General features: G+C 38.8%; 1 protein-coding gene across 25 annotated transcripts in view; it reads left to right on the top strand.

Annotated features, from left to right (window-relative positions):
- The window catches only part of LOC119785202 (receptor-type tyrosine-protein phosphatase F-like), a 271,065-nt gene that overhangs the window by 233,804 nt on the left and 12,916 nt on the right, over nucleotides 1–24,345 (top strand). For 18 of the 25 annotated variants that reach the window (XM_038287677.1, XM_038287674.1, XM_038287678.1 and 15 more), the window contains 8 exons: nucleotides 2,250–2,282; nucleotides 4,343–4,440; nucleotides 9,850–9,973; nucleotides 10,115–10,290; nucleotides 18,537–18,656; nucleotides 19,241–19,395; nucleotides 21,297–21,582; nucleotides 23,237–23,415. In XM_038287677.1, coding sequence (XP_038143605.1) covers nucleotides 2,250–2,282; nucleotides 4,343–4,440; nucleotides 9,850–9,973; nucleotides 10,115–10,290; nucleotides 18,537–18,656; nucleotides 19,241–19,395; nucleotides 21,297–21,582; nucleotides 23,237–23,415 — 1,171 coding nt within the window. The remainder of the gene's footprint in view (nucleotides 1–2,249; nucleotides 2,283–4,342; nucleotides 4,441–9,849; nucleotides 9,974–10,114; nucleotides 10,291–18,536; nucleotides 18,657–19,240; nucleotides 19,396–21,296; nucleotides 21,583–23,236; nucleotides 23,416–24,345) is intronic. The other 7 variants (XM_038287694.1, XM_038287687.1, XM_038287695.1 and 4 more) reach the window with 1 other exon arrangement.

Genomic DNA, 24,345 nt, shown 5'->3' with positions numbered 1-24,345 from the left:
CTCTGATTCTGATTGTTGTTGAACCATCGACTCAACAACAGTGACGGTTCGCTTATTTCTGAGAAATGACTTCTGTTCTTTTTGGTGTTGCAGCATCGAAAGTTTAGCAACCTGCTATATTATAGATGGACCTTGATCAGATTCTGCTACACTGAAGTATTCACAGACACTTCACTAAAGGGCAGTACTCTTTGCAACGGTATACTAATATTTATAGTTGCTTCAGTCAGGTTCACTAATTGTTACATTCTTTATCTAGTAATCTATTTTTAAGCCATTTCTGTTAATAAACTCTAAGCAATTAAAAAGAAGGAAGGTCAATCCCAAAGAATGAAAGGTAAGAAATACTGCAATAAAAAGAGGATACAAGGAAACTGAACTGCAAAGAAAGGATACAAGGAAGTTTGCAAGGAGGGGGGTATACAATATAAAATTACGTGTTTGGTAGTGCATAAATAAACACACAAAAGTGAAAGATGGAAGAATGACACAAAAAACAGTGCTAGTACACAAGGTAGGACACAAAGAATGATGCAAGGAGACAAAATAGGAAACAAGTAAGGAAAGAAAGGAAAGGGGGCAACAAACAAGAAGGATGAAACAAAGCCAGGTGGTACACAGGAGGATGTATTGGAAGAAATCAGGACACAAAGAAGGACAGGGAGGGGAGGTAGGATGCAAATAAGGATGTAAGAAAGGAAGGTAGGGCACAGAAGAATGCAAAGGGATGAAAGAGGAGACAAGGATGCTACTAAGGGGGCAAGGAAAGGGTAGTGGGGCACATTGAAGGATGGAGGAAAGAAAGGTATCACAGAAATAAAACTGGACTGAAGGATAGGAGAAGGATACAAAGAACAGGAAGGATACAAAAAAGGGCGCAAGGAAGCCAGGTAGGAAACAAATTAGCATGGAAGGGAGGTACTGTAAGGCAATGAAATAAAGAAAAGGTTAAAACAAGCCTTTTTTCTTTTATATTTGGATGATTCTCACTTCATTTATGATGCTAATAAACTAGCAGTCTATTATTGCAGCTTTTAAACATCTGCTCGGTGACTGGGTTGACTTCTGTAGGCTAATATTAGCAACTGAAATGATTCCTAATCATTCTAATTGGACCGTGATACTTGTTATGAAATCCATACACAAAATAAAGTGAGTAATAGCGAGCCGGTGCTTTGTTTTTGTTGGGGCTAAAAACAGAAATGATTCACACCTGTTGAGATATTTACTTCTGACTGCGGTGGTCATCAGTGCGCGTTTATTTAAGGAGCTTAAAAAAACCCTAGCAGAATGGAGGGAGAGAGCAGACAAACCAAGACGATCCATTTTAGCTTATAAAATAACCAGTTTTCTCTTTAAAGCAGGCGTCGTTTTTAGTTGAAATATTCAGCACTTTATTACTGCGGTTCTGAAAAGAACAAACACAACCCGCTGTGTCTTTTTAGAAAGCTACAATTTCTGTTAAAATTCTATCATTTCTAACCGCTTTTCCTTTCATTTGGCCTTTTAAAGATGGTTTCAGGCTCTCATAATAAAACAAATTAGCTTCTGTTTTTATTATTGTTGATCTTTTTTTACAGCTTTCTAGCAGTTTTAAATAACTAACTGCAGCATTTATACTGAATGCTAGTCTTGCTGCCAACAGCCTTGTGTCCATCTAAATATTTAATTATACTGTAATAAACATTTCTTTTCTAAATGAACCGTAGAGGTGTTAAATGACAACTGAAAAAATTTGCATTTTCTATTTTTGAATATTACATCACAACAGAAAACGTATCTACTATTTGAATGAACATCACTTTATTGTAATTTAATGTAGTAAATTGACAAAAGTTACAGAAGAGTATTGTGTTGCGTAAGTAAAACATTTTTCTATCTTTTTTTTTCTTTCCATTTTATCTGAAGCAAAAAAAAAAAAGGTAGAAGTGTGATGTGCATTTCTTTTTCGGTCCAGACAAAATCTTTTGCAACCAATTACCACAAACTTAAAGAAGTATAATAGATATTTTTAAAACTATATCAGCATTAGTTGAGAACTTTATACACACTGCCACAGGAGAGTATCTTAAGCTTTAGCTCTGTTTGCACTTGGTTTCAGCAGTTAAATTGGCCAGAGAGGGTCAACACCATCTGCTGCTCAAAGTTCTCTTGGTCTGAAGGTTATCTGCAGATACTGTTTGGCCTGAGTCTGATCTATTGATCGAATGTTCTTCTTTCTCCCTGCTTTTACTCTCCTCTCTCAACAGGTCCCAGCTCTCATCGCTGCCCCAACACTCCAAGTTAGTCTGTTTCCTCACCTAGTGCATACCTCCCACACATGCAGTCTTTTCGTCTTCACTCACTCACTCCTGAACCCATTCCCCCATTGCAGTCCTGACAGACATCACAAGCTTACAAGCTTGTTGCCCCTGGCACTCCAAGGATGCACCAATGGCCTTCCACTGGCTGTGAACTTTCCCACAACACCTTTATGATGCGACAGCAGAGGCCTACATGGTTTCATGGCTGGTTGAGCAGTGCGGACAGTTGCACTTGTTGTACATTAGTCTTGTTATCAATGGCTTCACCCTCCATTTAACCAAAAACATAGCCGTAAAAGACCGCACAGACACGTGCACACTGATGGTAATGTGCTTAGTGGCCCCTCTGTGAGATAAGATTCAATTTGGGTAATGGGTCAGGCCTCATCTTGTAAAGTGGCTATCAGCCATTAGCATTAATGCAATAAAAAGCTTGCAAAGGTCTGTCACCTGAAATCCTGGCCCTTGACCTCACAGATATGCTTGGCTTGGGACCCTTTTAGAGTGTCTGCACTTCAAGGCTATGCACTGTGAATACTTAGCAATGACCCATGGTTGAACATGGCAGGATCTCCATGTATTGAGTTAATGTAAATGTTCATACAAAATGTAGAGGGTGCTACTTTACATTCAACCATCTTGAGCATGAACGTTATATATATTAGAGCTTCTTTAAGGTGGTATGACAAAAATAGTAAATGAGTTGTTTAGAGTTGTTAACTGAGGAATTTCTCAAATTCAAATGATTCAAAATTGCACACAAAGGCTCAAACATCTACATGCACTCTCCACTTATTTTTCCAAATGTCACTCAGGGTTTTAGCAAATGTTCTTAGTTTGTAATTTTTTATGCATTTTAAATCTCATAGTAGGATGTTTTCTTTCTTTTGAAAAGAATGTATTTGTGTATATGCATCCAAATTTATCCAAAGTCGTATGATCTTTTTTTGAATAGAGAACATCTCCATATCAGTAGATGCAGTACTAAAAAGTAAAAATAAATATGACTTATAAGATATTGACCCTTTTATTCAGTGGTTTCAATATACAATTTATGCATTTTTTTCTTAATATACCAGATTTATTTGGCTAACTTATTTATTTAACTTATATACATGATATAGACCTCAATTTTGTTTTTTAAATATGAATAAATTGGGTTATAAACTTAGAGTTTTCAGAAATGTGTATCAAAAATGATTTATTTGGCACTATAACGGTGAGTTCAAATTTGTGAACCTGCATCTTGTTTTACAATTCATTGAAGTTGCATAATCATCCTGAAAAAGAGCTGCTCAAATACATCAATAAAAGCCCAAAATTAATCATATTCATGCCAAGGAAGAGTGTATGCAAATGTGCGGTCTGAACTGTGAGTTCCTAGCTGTCCGCTTAAGTGCCTCTCCAAGTTCTGAAGCACAGGGTGAATTTGTGTCGGTAGATTAGCAATAAATCATCCAATAACCCGGCGATGGGGAAGCTAGAGAGCAGCAGGGGGGTTGTTTGAAATTAATCCAGTCCAAACGCTCGAGGCAGGGCGAAAAGAGAGCCTATTGTTGGGAAAAGGAATTTTCAAAGAAATGAGTTTTGGTCAGTGACCAGTCATTTTTTCCCCCTTCTCATGGTTTGGAGTGACAGTGCGACTGATCTGTAGAGTCTTGTGAGTTCCTGCTCCATCTTCACCTCTACCACCAGCTGAGCTGTGCAGAGTCAGATGGAGAGATGTCTGCCTCACGCTTCCTCCAAGAAGCATGCTCACCCTCTCCACTCATGTGCATCTCAGTGCCAGTTCCACTTCTGTCCCCCTCGTTCGGCATGACGACATCACTGAAATGTCACCAGCCTGTTGTTTTATTTTTCTGTCTCTCTTCATGCACTATTGAAGGACATTGCACCTTCCTCACCGTCACAGCCACCTCATGGTCCTACCGGCAGCCTTATTCACCCCGTGGTGCAGCCATTGTTTCCATGATTCCATGTCCAATTTGAAAGCAGAAATATCCATATATGACTCCTTCCTTCTCTGCCCTTTCCTCCAGGAATGAGGGAGCACCCACCTATTCCTGTCATTGACCTGGCTGACCACATAGAGCGACTGAAAGCCAATGATGGCCTCCGCTTTTCCCAGGAATATGAGGTAAGAGCAAAGCTTTACTGATTCCTCCCCTTTCAAGTATATAAATGGGTTTCCTTGTTATTGTGTCAGCGAGAAACCCTTTTTTCTCTTTTTTTGATCTCATATGCATGTATTGTAATGGGTTATGGGAGACTTCTTTTATAGACGCTCTTCAGTCATTTTCACAACTCTATTACCGAACCCACTAGGAAACCAACACTTACATTAAATGCTGCGAGATGCTTTTTCACAAAACTAGCAGGTGGCAAGTAGCTTAAGCAATCTGTGTTCGTCTTGCTGCTTCTCAGAAGAATGGTTTTTTGGGGAGGTGGGGTGGAGGAGGTCTCTCCGATGCAACTCAGTGAGGGATTATCTGTTGTCAGTGTTCTTCTTCACCAGGAAAAAAAAAGGGGGGGATGGGGGGAATTTGCATTTAAAGTGGAACATAGTTGGTTTGAGGGTCTAAGCAAGGCCGGATGAAGAAGAGAGGCATCCTTGAATACAGAAAAACACTATTTGTCTTTTATTTATTTGCTTCGATTGTTGGATCCGCCTGGTCTAATCAGGGCTGCTCAATTGACGGCTCCAACAAGGCGGCTGGAAGGATAGCGGATCCGCCTTTTATCTAGAAGATCGTGTTCCTTCCTATGTCACTGCTTTTGACCTGCGTGTTTATGTCTAGACATTTTGCACTGCACTTTAAAATTCATTGGAATCTAAAAACTCAGCACACTGACCTCAGTTATTGTAACCCTTGATGTTAAAAAGCAAAAAGCCTCACAATAAATTCACGTTCAGTTTTAGCGACATAATCTAAAATCTAAAAAGTTAAGGTAAAATACAGATTTTCCATTGGATACATCAGTTTAGCAGGAAATAAAAAGCATGCTCATATTCCAGTTATACAGTTACTATGAATGTGAAAATGTTGCAGACAAAATGATTGCCCATGCATATCCCAACTTAAACATTAATACTAGTGCTCCTCATATATTGCCGCAAATACCTAATGATATGAATTGTTCTCATGTTGCAGCATGTAGATACTGTTTCTGTGCTAATGGAGTTTCCCTCACATCTTGGTGCCAGATTCATGAAAATAAAAGAGAAACTGACCAACTTTCTAGATTAAAAGTTATTCTACCACTCAGAAGCACTCAGTTGACTTTCATTACTACCTATCAGTTAGTAATGAAAGTTTGTATTAGTTCGTTTTAGTTTATTTATATATAACTGCTATTCATAACATGTTATCTCAAAACAAAAAAAAGAGTTAAATCAATTGAACCATACAGAATCCAAGTCAAGTACATGTTTTAAATTGTTACCTAGTTATAGCATTCCAGTCAAATTCACACTTCAAGCTGGGTGTAAAGAGATTGATTGATTTTCTTTTAAGGCACTGCTGACACGTCTGCTGTAATTTTTCACAAATCATTTTGTTTTTAACTTCTCAGAGTCTCTAGAAACCATTAATTAGTCATCTATTAATTTGTATATTCTTGTGATAAAAATAGTTAAACTCACACATAGTCCTACTTCTGCAAGAAAGACTTGCCCTGTTGGTTTAAGAAAGCGGTAGCAGCATTAAGCTGTTAAACATGCTGTCAGAAAGATTAAACACAGCTGAAAATAATGAGTCTAATTAGGCTGACTTTGCAGCTGAACATTCTCAGAGTTGTACAGAAATATTTTTCTTACAATATGTTTCCTCACATTCCTATAAATATGCCGTTTACCGAAGGTAACTTGGAATCCTGTCATAAAAAAAACCCAAACAGGAATTAAGAAAATAACGGTTAACAGCCAATATATGCAGGTCTGGCTTGTTTTTCGCACAGCTGATAGAGATGAATAAAAAGACAGAAAATATTTTCATCTTCTGTTCCAGTAAAATAAAAAACACACTAAACAACCAAACATTTAATATCATTTTATTTATTCAGATAGCAAAAAACAAAACTACCATTATAAAAAAAAGAATTTATCGCCAATACTAAAATGAATGCAGCTGAAGTCTGTTATAGAGTCGTACATTTTTGATGAGTTTAGGAACTTCGTATCAGTGACCCAGAGCGTCCCATTTTTATGGTGCATGAATATATCGCCTAAGCACTGAGATCTTTGCTGGAGGACGATTAGTGAGGGACGTTGAACCTCCTCAGAGTGCATAAACATGAAATCCACTGCCTTTATTGGCCATCTTGGTGCCCAGACTTAAAACCTGTAGAAAATCATTGGGAAGCTAAAAAACAAAAAACAAAAAGAGACTAAAAGTGCACTTGGTAACCTGTATACTGCAACCATTAACTGCATTTTCCCAAATCAGTTGTACAACATATTTCTCACTGAGGAGTTTTATTTGTTTGTCTTTTTTTATAACGCTGACTAAAAGAAGTTTCACCCTAAAGCATCTTACAAGAAAATGACAATGTATAATTTAAATTCAACAACAATTTAGTCATTATTGTACAACAGAATAATCGTTGAAAAAAACTGTTGCTCTGAGGATTGCTGACCCCTGGTTTAGTCTTTGCAGCGCTAATGAATTGACGCAGAGGAAGTGCTTTTATATTCAATCAAGAGTCAAACTCATGAGTCTTTATTTTGTGGGTCTGAAGCTAAACATTTGAAATCCACTGAGATAAGAAAGTTTTTGAATGAAATGTTTTGATGCATATGATGTAGCACAAAGTAAATAATCATAGTTCTAGTTCTAATGTTTAAGTCTTTTTCTATTTTTCATTTTTTGCAATCTTATGTCTTACTGTGAAATTAACAGTCAACTAGGGAGACTGTTAGGCCCTGGTAAACCTCTGCCCTCAATTAGCTGGCTTTCTATGCGTTGTGTCTCCAGCCTGTTGAGCTAGTTTAAATGAACCTAACAACAGAAAGAAGCATGAATTGCTGCCAGCAAGCAGCCCGGCTCTGTTCCTTTCGCTACAAAAACTCCTTCTGAGCCAGGGAAGACCCCCTCTGTCGCCCGGCAGATGGCCCTTCGTCTCCTTGCCAGCCGAGGCGCCGTGGCAGAACTCTGGCGCTTTGTCATAGTCACGTTCGCCGGCTGCTCCCATCGCACAGCACCCTAAGGCACAAAATTTGTAGAGGCTTTGCCACTTCCTCTCCCCCGATACTTTAGGCAGCCTGACACTTCGTTTCCGCGGCATCGACTCCAGTCCGCAACATGCTGAGCAATGAACACACTGGGTAATGAGCAGAATTTGTCAATCAGGCATGGTGCAAGTCCCCAGACAGTCTTTTTCATATTGCCAGGAGCAACTTCACGCCGCTGTCGTCATAGAGCCATCATTACGTTTATTTGAAAGTATTTTTCATTTTTTTGCTGTGAGCATCTTAGACATTTGCTCCTCACCTCGCTACCTTACTTGTTTGCTAGTTGTCAACCTCTCTTGTGTGCCCGGCTGTCTTCACCAAGCTCTCAAATGAGTATGACACATTTTGACAGCAAATGAAATCTTTTTCCTCTTGGTGCCGAACGCAGGCAGAGAAATTGGCAAGGCTGAGCTCATCAGCAGCAGCGGGTCTCAACCCCAACGCTTACATGGCTGAGTAATTTGTAGATGTGAGGAAGGATTTCTCTCTGTAGGAGCCAACCCTTCAGAAAGCTTTGAAGTACTTTTTAGGGCATGTTGTTATTTTCATTTGTGTGATTTTAATGCAAAAGTTAATAAATTCGTGGCCTGCTCTTTGCAGCGAGAAACCCAACATTTTTTTCCATCTAACATTAAATATGGGAAATAGCTGAAAGTACAGGTGCATATCAAAAATAATCTGATTTAAAGGAAAACTCATTAATTTCTGCACTTTTAATTAAAAAGTGAAGTTCAAGTATAATACGTATTAATTAAACACATGGTGCTTAATGAATTTGGTTTTATAAGTAGATTTGTATGATTATGGCTTTCAGCTAATGAAAACCATGAATTCAAGACCAATAAAAAAGTTTCTTTTTAATAGAAAATTCCTCTGACTAACTGGTTGTTCACAGTGAATGTCATTTGCAAGCAAATTGATAAAAAAAAAATAAAAATAAGAACAGGGAAAAACTAGAAGAAAGAAATGTCAGTAACAAAAAAGAAGATCTGCTGCCTGGAATAGATTTTGAATTACGAAACCAAAGCATGCATGCAAGATCAGAAAGTCAATGTTTCATTTTCCCCTACTTCATTTTGATTTGCAGTTGGACGAGACACCTAACCCGTTTTTGATTGGTGCTGTAGGAGTATGTGCTGGCCTGTAGGTGGGGCTAAATAAATGAGACCTTGTGAAGTCAGTAGAGTCAGAAAGAAGGCATAGATGTTGAGTCTGCTTAATATTAACAGGACTGCAGTATTTGTTCTCAGTTTCTCCTACCGCTGAACTGTTTGTTGGCCCACTGTCAGGACTGCAGTCCCCCATGATCTTTAGACCACAAAATAGTCATAACATAACCAATAAGGGTTTAAAATTCCTTTTATTGGACTATAACTTTACTATAACTTTCTGAGAAAAAAAATATTGTTATTTATATATTCGCTGTAAAGAAAATCTTGAACCATATTACTCCAACTGAAATAACTAAATAACACACAAGTTTTGCTCTTTGAATTAGAATTACTAATTAGAAGATATGCCCCTCTAATCTAGGGTCTTTTTAAATGAGAACATTTTACCTCTGAGAACAGCCATTGCTCAAAGTTGTTGTAGCCGCTGCTAAATTTAGGGTGAAATTTCCAAACAAGATTGTAGTGTGTGAAGGAAAAAGGTGGGATCGATGCAGCATAGTGAGAGACACTGTGACATTATCCAACAGCCATCACATATCTTCCCAGGATCAATATGTATGCGGTCCACCATCTCCTCCTGCAGGAATCAAATGACCCGAGAAGAAAATTGTCTGAAAAGAAAGAAACAATTCTCAAAAGGCGACAGAAATAGAAAGATTAGAAGAGAAGAAGAATGGTTTAGTGAAAGGAATTGTTAGATTTCAGCCTACTGATGATGGTCTTTTCTGAATTGATTTATATCAACATAATTGAGTTGGGTTTTTTTTTCTTCTGCTTCATTAATATGCATCCAAAGCATTAAATGTCATGGAAGTCTTTAACCTGATAAGCCACGAGCTGCAGTTAAAGGAGAAGCAGCATGATGTCAGTTTTTCTGCTAGAAACTGACTAGGTAATGAATCTTTAGAGACACATTGTGGGTAAACAGTATTTTCTGGTAAAAGGTTTTGCTGTCCATAGCTCACCTCTGTCGGCTGAGCGACAGCAAAGCAATTTTCCCTCCATTTCTCTCCCGAAGTAAAACTCAAGTATCCTTTTGTGCTTCTGTTTTCCTCTCTGTCCCTTCCCTCTCTTCCTCATCATCATTCTCCCTCCATCTTCCTGCTGTTTGCTTTCCTCTCCTCTTACCCCTGTCCTTGCTCAGTCTATTGATCCAGGCCAGCAGTTTACCTGGGAAAACTCCAACATGGAAGTGAACAAGCCAAAGAATCGCTATGCAAACGTTATCGCCTATGACCACTCTAGAGTGGTCCTCACCTCTGTTGATGGTGAGTGCTCTTCACTCCTTACCGGCTGATATTGAGTGAGGCGGTTGTTTATTTAGACCCACTTCACATGTGCTAAGAGATATTTTAGTCTGATTTCTCATAACAGCGATGTGCTATTTGCCCTTTTCATCTTTGCTGCAGCTGTTCCAGGCAGCGATTACATCAACGCCAACTACATTGATGGCTACAGGAAGCAGAATGCCTACATCGCCACTCAGGGACCTCTGCCAGAGACTCTGAGCGACTTCTGGAGAATGGTGTGGGAGCAGAGGGCCAACACCATTGTCATGATGACCAGATTGGAAGAGAAGTCTCGGGTAAGGAGAGGTTCTGTGAACAAAGTAATCATTCAAAGATTCACTGCTGGGGTCATGCTGAAATATTAATTTTAATTACTGAGGCATTAACTGAGATCACAAGTTCACATTATCAGTCAGATCAGGTAACATTACAATCCATCAGGAGTCTTCCTCTGTGTTCCCTTAATAATGCAGACGTTTACCTCAGGAAGTAGGTTTATAAAGTCCTGTAAACATTTTCTTAATTTTCTTTTCTTCTCAAATTTATTTGTCACGAGAATCCTGTATGAACATCTGGAATCCTGCATAAACTGATGAAAATTTTTATTCCAAGTCCATAAAACTCCTCCTGTATACCATTTTTGCACGTTTTAAACCCAAACAAAAAACATCTACATCTATTTTTTTTTCTTTGGAGCTACAAGTTCAACATATGAAATGTGCATTTAACCAGGTGATAATCTCTCATTACGTCTTCTTAACTATTTCAGTTTCAGTCATTGTAACCCCTGATTTTTTCCTGATTAACTATAGTATCCTTAAGAAGACAAACATGCCTAAGCCTGAGAAAGATTTTCACAAACCTTTAAGGGAAATTAGTAAAGCAACTAATAAATTATAACTAGCAGTGAAACTACACAATAAAGGTCCAACATTATTAACAAAGATCAAAGTTTTAATAAACCTTTATTGACATAGGCTGTGCTCTACAATTAACTTTTTTTTTTTTTTATTATCCAATTTTAGATTTTTCTCCAATCTAGAATATATTTATGACTTTTTCTCTTTTGTAAAAACAAAACGGATCCTAGCATTGTTTTATTTATTTTTAACCTATGCACAGAGAGCATTGACAACACTAGTAACAATTGAACCAAACATTTATCTTGGCAATGATCAGCTGAGTGAAAACAAAATGAATCGGTTCAGACATCCCATAATGTCGTAGGATGGCTGTCCTGTTGGAGGTGAAGAGGTTGGAGAAAGGCTGCACTCAGTTCTTAACATTGACACATAGCAGCTGGGCTATTATAGCTGCAGAGCGTGAGCTCCCTGTCTGTGGTGCGCGTCATTCCTCAGAAAGTTCTTTATGTTTGTCTCGAATCGCCTGAACCCAGAATGTAAGCATGTAAGTTTTTATAACTTCTTACGTCTTGGTTGATCCTGTTAGACATTTAGCTTTGTCTGCAATAGAAACGTCCAAACCAAAGATTTTTTATTAGTGCTCATGTACAGTTTGATTCCTGATCAGGAAAAAAAGAAAAGATTTTTGAGCTTTCAAATAAACTGTATCCAGTTAAGGCCTAAAAAAGTGGAAATTTGGCTAGCTCTGGGGGCTTTTCAGTGCTAACGCACAAAATCCATCATGCATTTTTTTTTTTTTGAAAGTTTAAGCACTGTTGAAATATCAGCGACAGATTCGTGAATTAGAACTGGTCTTTTTTATTTTTGGTTTACATGATTATATTTTAGGTTAGGAAAGGTTTGGAGGTAGGTGTAGAAAAAGGGAAAAATGTTATTACAAGTCGGCCCAGATGGGATTAAAAAAAACAAAACTTTTTTTTTAACCAAATCAGAGGCTAACTTCATGACTGTGTTGCATGAAGGTTTTCAGAACCATGCAGATAATATAAACCTTATTAGGTTACAATTTTGTAGGGTTGTGGTAAAAAAGCGATTTGGCAATATAATGTGATTTTTGGCGACCCAATACAATATCAATCCTTAAGTTCCTAATATCGGTTCCACACTTCCACACCACCGCTCCGGTAGACGGGGCCCTGGAGACCTTTTGCTTTGCATATAATAGAGGCAATCACAGTACCAGATGCTGAGTGTCTCAAACCCTAAACAACATGGATACCAAAAAAACAAAATAATTGAATGGTGAATATCTTCTGCTAAATATACAGCACCTGTTTTTTATATCTACATTTAATTCTTATATTAGCTGAGTATCTTGATATTGCAATTTGTGACAATGTTGTATCGTAACCTAAGTATCGCGATCGTATCACAACACCTTGCCAATACTCTTTTGTTCTCAGATATCCACAGTTTGATGCTCAACCTGGAAAGGTTTTAACCTTAATATGTAATACTTTCTATAAACGAACAAGAGAGAATCTCTGCAGAATAGGTTGCTTCACGGTGAACCTGACCAGCTGATGTTTAGGAGCTGAAAGGTTTCCAACCATATTGTTATCCACAGCTCTACACAAAGGCCTCTTAACGCCTGAGAAAGCTTGCAGGCATGCAGACACATGGTCCCACTATAAGGCTGGATTTGTCAACTGGATCAAAGTCAGCAAAACTTCAAAGTAAACTTTTTGATTTCAGTGTGATTTTTTTTGTTGAATGTCTTAGTGAAGGAACATTGAGCTGCAGCTTAGTGCTGCTGCTCTATTCTCCCTCCTATTGTTTGTTTGCTACTTATGGAGGTAGAGATGCAACTTTGCATACCAGAGCAGCAGTTGCACAGCCGCCTATGAACGAAAGAACATTTTCAGCTAAATTACAGCATACACAGGCTCATTGTGGATATTTTTAGACTTTCATTATAACCCCAGCTCCGTCATTATTTAGAAACTGCTCCAGGAGTTTGACTCTCGATTGCTGCTTGCTTATTTTTATAACACCATAGCGAAGGTTTCGCAGAGTCTCATTTGTATTGCTTTTTCTAAATTTGGTCCTACAGAGTTGAAGAGCTCCAGTCAGACTTCTTATGTTTAAGATAAAGTAAATTGTCAACATTGCCGTGCTCCTTAAATATATCTCGGCCTAATAAAGGCAAAAACAAATGAGCGCTCGATAACTTGAGATTTCAAACTGGAACGGATTTATTTAATTACCATTGGAAAAATGCTCACCAATTCCTTGGAGAGAAGAAGACAGCGTGAAGTCCTGCCAGTATGTGGTGCTTTATTAGAGTGTGCACACAGCGGCCTAATGAAAGAGTCCCAAGACTAAAAAACAAGACAGAAAACAACTCCAAGTAGCAGCAAATGTAAATGAAAAAGCTCATTTAGAAAGATTCTCTCCTTGGTTTGCAGCAGAGGATCATCACCTCTGGCTTCGGTCGTCTAGATCTAGTCTAGACTGACGATACAGGAAAGTAATTGTTTTTATTAGATACCTAAATTGTTTCCTATCCTTAAAAGAAATATATGTTTATATTTTAATTCGTAGATATCAGGGCAATCAGTTGTTTAGGCAAACTAAGACCTCACTGCAGCTCCTTTGGTGCTGAGCTTATTTTATCTGCACCTTTGAGAATATCTTCAGCTCAGATATGTTTGATTACTAGAGTTTTATTACGCAGCTGTATTCACCAACGTTTTTCTACATATGAAGAGTGTCTGAGAGGCAATTAGAGACAGACTGTCCCTCTTTGATCCCAGCACCGTGACTGCACATCCACACTTAAAGATTAGTTCAAACACAAACACACAAAACTTGGTGAAAAACATAAGTCCTGCATGTTTTTGAAGTGTTCCTGATCCAAGAAAGCTCAATTGAATGGTTTTAATCATATTCCCTGGTCATTAGTGGCCAAAAGAACAATAATGGTTTATTTATTGTCAGATACAGTGAATTTATAACGCATTCTTTTGTAAAGTAACATCATTATATCATTGATTATTTATATAATTCAATATTTTACATCAATAGGTATATACGATTGTTGATATACAATCAAACAAAGTAATTATTAAAGGGTGATGATGAAATACAACATTTGAAAAGTTAAACAGGAATGTGTATCTTAAATTTGTATTCAGCATCTCTTAAACTGATTTTAATATGTAAGTACAGTATTTTATTTTTATTTTTTATGGTTCTGTGCAGCATAACGTGAATGCAATTCAATCAGTGGGAGGGGCTGACTCTGCTCCAAACAAGTTGTTTGGTCTACTGTTGAGCTGCTATGCATGTTAACCAATCAGATATCATGTTTTACTTGACCAGAAATAGGAACATGTTTAAGCACAGAAATAGTGAAATCATTTTAAAATAGGCTATTGAAGTAGAAAAAGATATTGTAAATAATCTTTTTTATTTGTGCTTTCAATAACATATTGAGATTTATAGTTATTTATATATTCATGCATTTTAATTCCTATTTATTGAATTGATCATCCTAAAGTAACCATGGCGACATCTAAACCTCAAATTGTAGCTCCTACCTCCTGTTCTTAGCTCCTATCCCCTCACCTATGGCCTGGTTAATAGTTAAAAAATTCCAGAGCAGGAAATGAGGATACTGCTGTGCTGAATCCGGACAGCCTTCAACTTCACAAATGTATTCGTTACGCGACAGAAACGCACATGAATGATGCTTTTCAAATGAGGACTGAAGCCCTTCAGAAAAGAACTACAAGAAATACAATAAAGTGAACTGCTGAAGCGCCCTGTTATAAAATCCCAAACATATTCAAATACAGACTACAGTGAAGAAATAATGTGTTTCTGCATCCTGTCACTAAAAGGGTTTTAGGCTCCTGAGGTGGATAGGAACATCAGAAGGTTCCTATGCTAAAAGAACTGGCACCAGCAAGCATCTTGTTTCCTCCTCCTAGCTCTTTCCTCACTACTAGCACTGCCCATATAGCACTTATTATGGTGTCTGCTGAAGCACCTTTACTACAGCATAAATGTCCTTACCAGTTTGAGTTAATCCGAGTGAGCCAGAGTTTTACTAGCGACCCAGCGACCCATGAAGGATATGGCCCAAATCTAGAAGGCCTGATATGTCTAAGCTTTTCCAAAACCTTTTTATACATTTTAAATAATTATCTATGCAGAAAACAACAGCAGAAGTATATTTTTTCCTACATCAGACCAAAATAACTCCAGGTGTTTAAAAAGGGAGTCATCATCCGCCTTCGTCTCAAACTACGACACTGTGGCTAATTCCAGTCTTAAACAGATGTTGACAGCTGCAGAAAGCCATATTGTTCAGTTTTATAATACATTATTTAGATTGTGTTACTCTAAGCAGCTGCGCCTATGAATCACAATTAAAGTCTTCATTCTAATGAAGAGAAAATGTTTAGTGAAGTCACAATTAAACGTTTGTTGCAAGCTTTAAAGACTTCCCAAAGCAGTGCGGGGCCGCCAACACTCTGCCAACAGCAGATTGGACTGATTAAAGTGCCTCGGCACGGAAAGCATTACACAATAAGGGGAACCATCTTAACAAACACCGGAAATGCATAGTGTTAGAAAAGTAGCTAATAAAATCAAATGTGTCTTATAATTTCCTAATGACGGACAGCTGCCTGTTGTGCTTACATCACACTCTTCCTGCCTCTTAAACATTTTTATTTAGAGTTGTTTTGCAGTCTCCACCAGTTAGCACCATTCAGAATGATTGTTACCTACAGCCTTGTATTTATTTTTGTTTTTTGTCTTTTTCACTTGATATAAATATAAGCAAATTGAGGTAAGTCGATTGTTTTGCAATCATTCCGCTATTTTCCTGTCTTTAGGTTTGCTTATAGAGTTAAATAATTGTTTGGTGTCATTCTCCTACCACACAGAAAAAGGATGGCAGAGATTACTGATTATTTACAACGTTTTAATTTCAGAATGCCTTAGTCATGTGCAGTGCCTACCAATTTTAGGTTATTTGAAAACATAACAGTTTTTCTGTTTTCAAAACTTTTCAGATGATTTAATGATACTAAAAAACTAATTTTTCAGAATTAAAAAACACAAATCAATGTAAACAAAAATCTGCATTGCATGGAAGGATTATATTTTTAAACTTCCTTAAACTAAACGTAAAACATGCTTTTTCTTCCTGTGAAAAAAGGCCCTCGGGTGCATACTGTGAGTGAATGAGTCAACCCTCCAGTGACCAGCAATGCTTACACTTTCTGCTAAATACTGCTGCAGCTTAACAAATACGATGCGATCTGACAGCGGGCAGATTTTGGCTTCCTCTTGCCCTGTCATTACAAGGGAGTAAAATCTCAAAAGGTCAGGGGTTGAAATGAGATCACAGGTACAAGCTACTGTGCATGTGTGTAGATCAAAGGTCTCCAGCTTCTGCAAAAAAGGCCAAGTGATGAGATGTGGGAATTAAAGTTCGAAGCGAAGGTAGATGATTGTTGAACGTGGATCCTGCGTGTGTGTCAGTCAGAGGGGCAGCATAGCACCAAACCTCAGACGGCACAGATATATTCATTACCGAGCTGTCTGCTAATCCATATGCTTGTGGTGCAAGCAGCTCCCTATCACTCAATTGAGTTTCTCCCCTGCAAGCGCCGCCTCTGCCCCTGAATGGAAGCTGTCTCCAGGGGAGGTGAAATGTGAGGAAAAGAATTTTAGCACATTTTGTTTGTCAATTTGTACCAGCTCGCCGAGGCAGCCAAAGTGCTTCCAAATGTCAACTCGGCGCCATAGCATCAATACGATTAGTTCACCCGCGGCACATCCTTTTCCTCGCGCGACATCTGAATCAATGGCTCGACGTTCTACTCCCTGCAGTAGGAGCATTAAAGGCTTTCTGAATATTTCTTTTTGTTGTTCCTGGAGCTCTGTATAATGACTCCTTATTTCAACACATTTACAAGTGTTTTCCATTTTCATGGCTACTCGTCCAGAGTGCTTGTAACATTGAGAATTTCCTCTGCTTCTTGTTAAAAACATGTCTGGCAGGATAAACAATAAGGAATGATTTTGTAAGGTTTTAGTATTAAAAACATCCTGGGAGACTCCGCTGAGCCCCGAGCCAAGGCCAATCAACCAACTCCTCCAAATGCTGAGATAATGATGTGGCTCATCTCCACTGTGAACTCTGACACCTTGTGGATAGTTGTTAGATACTGTGATGGAAACACTAACTGGAAATTAGCTTTGTGCAGTTGCATGAACTGTGTTGAGTCATCCCATGCTGTATCAGTGCCTTTTGAGAACCAGAACCAAATTCCTTTAACACGCAGTAATGTGGTTCATTAATGTGAGGAAGAGGTTGTATAGATGTCAAGGTGAAGGCCAAAACAGCCTTCAATCTTTATTACAGTCCAAAGCTAATTGCTAATTAAGACGCATCTAAAGTCTACTTTATTTCATCAGGGAGTTTGCTCTGCTCATTTGTTGCTTTTAAAAAGTATTCACATCCTTGTATCTTAACTACCATCAGATGTGGTGTATTTCGTTAGGATTTTATGTGTTGGACCAACAGAAAGCTGCAGATAATTGGCCTATATTTACATTAGTCTAAGCAGGAAAAGGGCAGAGAGAAAAAGGAAGACATGCAGCTAAAGGTTGCTCTGAGCAACAGCTTCCATATTTGGTTTGCCACCTCTACTTCTGCCCCATCCCTGATCCCATCTTTTTTGAGAAGTTCTTCCTTCCCTGCTGAAGAAGCTAAATTCCCACAATAAGTTATTATTCAGTTTCCATTGTTTATAACGTTTTGTAGAAAGGCTTTAAATTGCTTCTTGTCACTCTTTTACAAAGGCCAGATATCTGGAGGATTTGTTTATTTGATGTTCTCCCACCTGAGCTTTTGATTTCTGTGGCTCCTCCAGTGTAACTATAGGTTATATTAAGGTTATCCTTAAGGTGTTCACCATATATCCCTCTCCTGGTCTGGATGTTGCATTTTAATAACTAATCATCTCTATCAAACCTCCGAGGTCTTCAGAGATCAGCTGGGTTTGTTTTGAGAGTAATTATTTATTTATTTATAAGATTACCTTTAAAGGCTATTGGTTCAACTGGTTTTAATAAAAAAACAAAATGTAACCCTGTATAATTTCCTATCAGTTTGAAAATGTGTTCAAGTAATGACATAAAATCCCCTGAAGATTGTTGTATGAATCCAGGTGCTTCATTACAGACAGAAACTGGCATTTAGACACATTTCAATCCATCCATCAGAAATGCCTCCTACAGCTTATATGACAAAGGGCCTGAAATCACTGGACAATTCCCTAATTAAAACTGATCAGAGGCTGATGAAAGACAAAGTACCCATGTGCAGCATGCTTCAAATAGAGACACACACGAGTGAGCATGTAAAGGCCTGGTTCACTGGCGCGCCTTGTTTCTGTGATTCTGGAGCGGGCTCACAGTCTTCAGCTTCTAATTAGACAGTGGACAGGCGCTTTGATGTGACCTCTTTAATATTCCCTCCTTGTTAATCAGCATGATCCTGCACGGCCTCTGTCTAGCCTTCTATGGGATATTAACAGCGGCTCAGCAGCCCTAACACTCTCTCTCTCTCTCTCTCTCTCTCTCTCTCTGGCCAGGTGAAATGTGACCAGTACTGGCCATCACGAGGAACAGAGACCTACGGGATGATCCAGGTCACCATGTTGGACACTGTGGAGCTGGCAACCTACAGCGTCCGAACATTTCTCCTCTACAAGGTAAAGGCCTGCATGTTCGCCATCTTTCTTGCATCTCATTGTAAAGGGCTATGAATTATCTTGTTTATTTTTAGAGGTGAGTATAATTCTTATATGACAAACTACATTATTTTTGTCATTATTCTAAGGGGGAAGAATATGTGAAACTATTTATTGGATTCATTTCAATAAATAGCTTCACTTATTTTAGTCAGTCTAGAGCTGAGTTTGTTGAAAAAGAAAACAAGAAAAAAAAAGGACACATGGAAGGATGGTTGGGCCGGTAATTGTGCACAAGAGGCATGTAGCATCTGAGCCTAAAGCGCCAGCAAACAAGTAGAGGAAGAACGGAAAACAAACTGACCCACAGGAAAGAGAGCAAGGTAATGATATACAGCAAAGCTGGATCATTTGTGGGGTGTGAGAAGAGAGATGAAATCAGTTCAAATTGTGCCTTTCGGATTGAAACTGCTCAGCTCCTTCTCGGGAAAACAGTGGGAGCTTTGTATGTCAAAAGAAATGTTGGCCACCATTAAAAACTCTGTTTTAAAAAGCCGCAATATTAAGGTATCCTTCTAAGTCCAGCCATCTTGGTCCTCCTGCAGAGCGGTTCCACCGAGAAGAGGGAGGTGAGACAGTTCCAGTTCATGGCCTGGCCCGACCACGGGGTGCCTGAGTACCCCACACCCATCCTGGCCTTCCTACGGAGAGTAAAGGCCTGCAATCCTCCAGATGCAGGACCCATGGTGGTCCACTGCAGGTGAGTGAGCACAGAAAGAAGCTGTCAATACTTAGTACTGGATTTTGATCAGTGTACTTTTTTTCTGACAGTGTTTTGCAACCTTCAGCTTTCCAGATATTTTTTAAGTTTAAACATTAAACAGTTGAATATATTAGTTTTAATGTAATAAACATGTGAATAAGGCATGCATTTCATTTCTGCTCATTTTACTGGTGGTGCTGAATAGAATAGAATAAAACAAAATAGAAATGTTCTTTTCTGCCTCATACAGGGGAAATTTACCAGCAAAGTGAACGACAAAGTGATCAAATATAAATATAAACAATAGTAGTAATACATTTTACAGTAAATGCAAATGCACAAGATTAGAAACATGATGCTTTACATTTACTCAAAAAGCATGCTCATATTAGTCGAATTGTACATCTTAGTGGGGGATTTTAAAAAGAATGGCAAAATCTATCTGTATATGTGTGCATTTAAAAAACTCCATCTAGTTGTTTGTTTTAACATGAGAAAACATTAATATTTAAAAAGTAAAGATAGTTCTACAAACGACTGCTTATAAAACCAACTCTTAGCATCAGTTTTTTTAAGGTTTAAGTAAATAAAAAGCAGTAAAGTGATAACACTTTTCAAAATAGTACCAAACAAAACAGAAACAACTTAAGCAGCCTTTAGTGTAAGAAAACAAACAGCAGCACAAAGGACATGTAATGGTCCTTTGATCAATGGTGATTTGTGAATTTACATCTAGTTTGCAGCGCTAAAGTAGTTTTATTCGTTTTAGCATTACAACTACTGTCTTTACAGTATTTTACAGGGATTTTTTTTTTATGTGAAAGTCCCACATTACGTGGTGCATAGTTGTGGAGTGAATGGTAATGGGATTCCTCTTTTTTAAGAAAGTTTTAAAAATGATGCACCATGATGGATGGTGTGTGCAGGGCGATGTGTAATGTAAGTGGATAATTGGGATTTTGAAGGCAAGAACAATGCTTGCTTTTCAAAAACATTAAAAATTAGGAATCTAAAAAGTATTGCATGCAATTATTTCATTAAGCGCCCTCTACACTTACCTAAAAAAAAAATCCGGTTTGTTGTTGTAAATTTGAAAACTTTATAAACTCCTAAGGGTATGGAGAAATAGTTTTTTAACTGCCTCATTTTTTTTTTATATTCAAAGTAATAAAATGAAGCTATAAAACCCTGAAACTCTGAAATTATGTCTCTAAAACAATAGGAAGTGGATGTGACAATAAAAAAAACAGAGTAGAGAACAGTGTTTTGTTCTCAGCAACTGTGCTTCTCCTTTAAATGGCGCCGCTGTTGGATTGCTGCATGCATGTTGCAGCCAGCCTGAGGTAAAGGCTCATTTGTACTTGTTTGTGAATGCAAACATGAATAGTGCTGTGCATCACAATCCAGAAGGTATGCATATTTTCATAAATGCGCCATTTGGATTTTTTTCTACTGGTCCTCACTGATAATACAATCTGGAAAAATATACTTTGCTAGATTGGATTTTCTGAATTTCTGCTTTTCCACACTATGAGGAGCTTAAGAACATTAAAGATTAAGCTTTTTGTTGTTAACATGGGTGAGCTTTCCAAAAAAGACAGGTGAAAAATTATCTAATTTCAAGTGCAGACATCCCACTTCCAATAGACATCGACAACAGCATCAATCTGCAGGGAAAGGGGAGAGGCTAAGGTGGAAATTGTTACATTTACAAGCAACCATTGAGTCTGTCTTCAGTATGTTGTTTTAAAGCATCACAATAAACTATCATACTTAGAAGGTTTAACACACAGTAATGGTATACGTCATTTTTTTCAACTTTCAAAGTCTAACAGCTCATTATAATATTTGTGTAGCTACAGCTTAAACAATTATCTCCCTCTATCTCCCTCTGACAGTGCGGGCGTTGGCAGGACCGGCTGCTTCATCGTGATCGATGCCATGCTGGAGCGCATGAAGCATGAGAAGACCGTGGATATTTACGGCCACGTGACGTGCATGCGTTCCCAGAGGAACTACATGGTCCAGACCGAGGACCAGTACATCTTCATCCACGAAGCCCTTCTCGAGGCCGCCACCTGCGGCAACACAGAGGTGCCAGCACGCAACCTGTATGCTCACATCCAGAAACTCACACAGCCTCCGTCTGGTGAGACCGTCACCGCCATGGAGTTGGAGTTCAAGGTACAGTTCCTTCTAAAATTACCCGTTTTTTTTTTTTTACAATTTTTTTTTTTTACACCAACATCAGTGTATCTTATAGGGTTTGTGCATAATAGATCAGCACAAAGCGGTTTATAATTGCAAAGTGGAAGAAAATGGAACATTTTATGTGATTAAAAATCTTAAAATGTTACCCTAAAGCAGGGTAAGGTCAAAAAATATCCCAATCTTTGAACATCAGTTCATCATCTGCAAATGTGAACATTATGGCACAAGAGTATGTCTAACAGTCCTAAACTGATGCATCAGGGAAGGAGAACATTAACCAGCAAGCAAATGCAACTCTGGCAAAGCTTCAGAAACCAGCGCTGTGACAAATTAGACATGCACGGATACAGATCTAGCCTAAATGGAAGAGGTGCTAGCACAAAGTTATCTTTGTGGCAAAGATACAGAAACCCCTGCGTACAGGGTTCACAGCAAATGTTGAAGAAGTGGCTCCGATTTGATGAGGATAGAATTTGTAGATCAATATGGAAACTTTCCACTGTTAATTCCTCACTGTGAAACACAGCGGTGGAAGTATGATGGTGTGGAGTTTCTTTCCTTTATTAGAGACAGTAAAGCTTGTCAGTTGATGTTGCTAAACTAAGCTAGATCTTGAGAAATATGGACTGAATTAAAAGTTAACATTCCTGGATTTTATTTTGGGACAGCAGAGGAAAAATGACTTAATCAAAACACTTTTCTGAGTTTATGTACAACTTAACAAACCATGAATCTTTTGGTTCTTTTTCACCACACTTCTATACTCTATTGTGTACTGGTATACCGAATGGATCCGGAGACATGTAAATCTGTGGTTCAAGGGGTGTGAATACTTTTATGGGTCACTGTAATCTACCAAACTAGCGGATGCTCAGGAATCTCTGTGACATTGGAGCGGAGGCATCATGAGCAGCTTCAGCACATCTCTTAGGATTAAATAAGCCAGAACAAAACACTTGTGAACACACCGACCCGGTGACAATTACAAAGTGACTGACACTTGCACATACACCCCTGCTGGTGCTCAAGGTCGCCGTCACACGGTGCACATACACTTTCCGTCAATAACCATCGACTGTGATGTTATTACACACTTTCCTCCCAGCGCATCCCTGCCATTAGCCCTCTTACGACCATGATCCATTCTGTTTGAAGTGATAATAGCATCTACACTCCTGCCAACAACCGAGAATGAAAGACTGAGAGGATGATGGTGGCGTACGTGCAGGGGCTAAGGCCTACACCCCCCCACACCCGCACCCCGAGTCTGGCCACAACACAGTCTCCTGCAGTAGCATGAGTGTCCATACGCACTCCTGTTCCGTCCATCTGCTCTCTGTCCGCTGCCAGCACCGTGTTTGTGACGCCTACGGTCCTGCAACCAAACTGGGACTTAATGGGAAGAGAAGTCAGCCACACTTGATTCAAGCTTCCTGTCCATATCTACAGAACAGCATGCACACTTTATAGTTTGAATCTTATACATGTCCTGACAGGAAACTGTGAATCTAAGTCTGGACCTGTCAGAAAAGATAGTTTCAAGCCCTCTTGTTCTTTTTTTTTCCCTCATGCCACTGCTTTGTTTTTGTCTGACTTTTAATGCCCCCTACTATGTTTTATTAAACAGAGACTGGCCAACTCCAAAGCGCACACATCACGCTTCATCAGCGCCAACTTGCCCTGCAACAAGTTCAAGAACCGGCTGGTCAACATCATGCCTTTTGAGTCCACCCGCGTCTGCCTGCAGCCCATCCGTGGCGTCGAGGGATCAGACTACATCAACGCCAGCTTTATTGATGGCTACAGGTCAGCAAAGATACTAAATAAATGGCTGTTGTTTATATGTCAATAAATATCAGGGGGTGGGGGAACTAATTCAGCAATGCAATGAGCAGCTAGAAATGAGAATAACTTTCAGGCATTGCTTTACTTCATGTGCTCTAATCTACAGTTGAAACATTCAATAGATTTCAAAATACTTAAGCATAATTTAGCCCAGATTCTATTATAAGGTGTTACAGTCTGCTGGTGTAACATCAGGGACTGATTGGAACTTAGCAGCAGTCTGAGCATCTTCCCATGGTATTGAAACTGATCCAAGAGGTTTATTTATTTCTTTTCTGCTGCACAAACTAACAAGCAAAAAAAGAAAACAGCCTGACTTGCTATGGCTCCGTGAGAGAGTTCAAAGCCTGGCTTTGGTAACGGTAAACTGGTGATTGATGCTTTTCAGACCTCAAAGGGAAAATAGTTTCTGTTGAGTCATAAACTTGAGGCAGACACTGACTGATTAGAGCTTGCAACTAAATACTTGCTCCTCTCCTATCTACAGAAGCAGCGCCCCCCCCCCCCCCCTCCCATGATTCATGGGCATGAATCATCTCCAAAGCTTTGTTGGCGCCCCTATCTGAAACAATTGCTAACACTTTTCCCTCTCATAAAAAAACAAATGGCAGCCTTCATGTTGCATACCTTAGTCACTGGGATGAATTGTCAGCTGAGAAGTTTATGTCTGCTTCCTTTAAGTGGGTTTTATTTTTAAAGTTAGAATAAGGGTGCTGAGGAATGTCTGACGGGAGTCCATCCGCCTGAAACTGTTTCCTTTGATAACCCTAAACTGGATCTAGGCGTCGATCCAGCTCATTTTCACAGCAGAGTTGTTTTTCTTCCTGAGGCGGATCATACAGGATGTATTACAGGCCTTTAATTTCTGAATCCTCTCTGTGTGCTTATGAT

The sequence above is a fragment of the Cyprinodon tularosa genome, unplaced genomic scaffold, assembly GCF_016077235.1.
Source record: "Cyprinodon tularosa strain WSP-4 unplaced genomic scaffold, ASM1607723v1 ctg243, whole genome shotgun sequence".
Taxonomy (NCBI): domain Eukaryota; kingdom Metazoa; phylum Chordata; class Actinopteri; order Cyprinodontiformes; family Cyprinodontidae; genus Cyprinodon; species Cyprinodon tularosa.
This window is presented reverse-complemented; position numbering and strand designations above follow the sequence as displayed.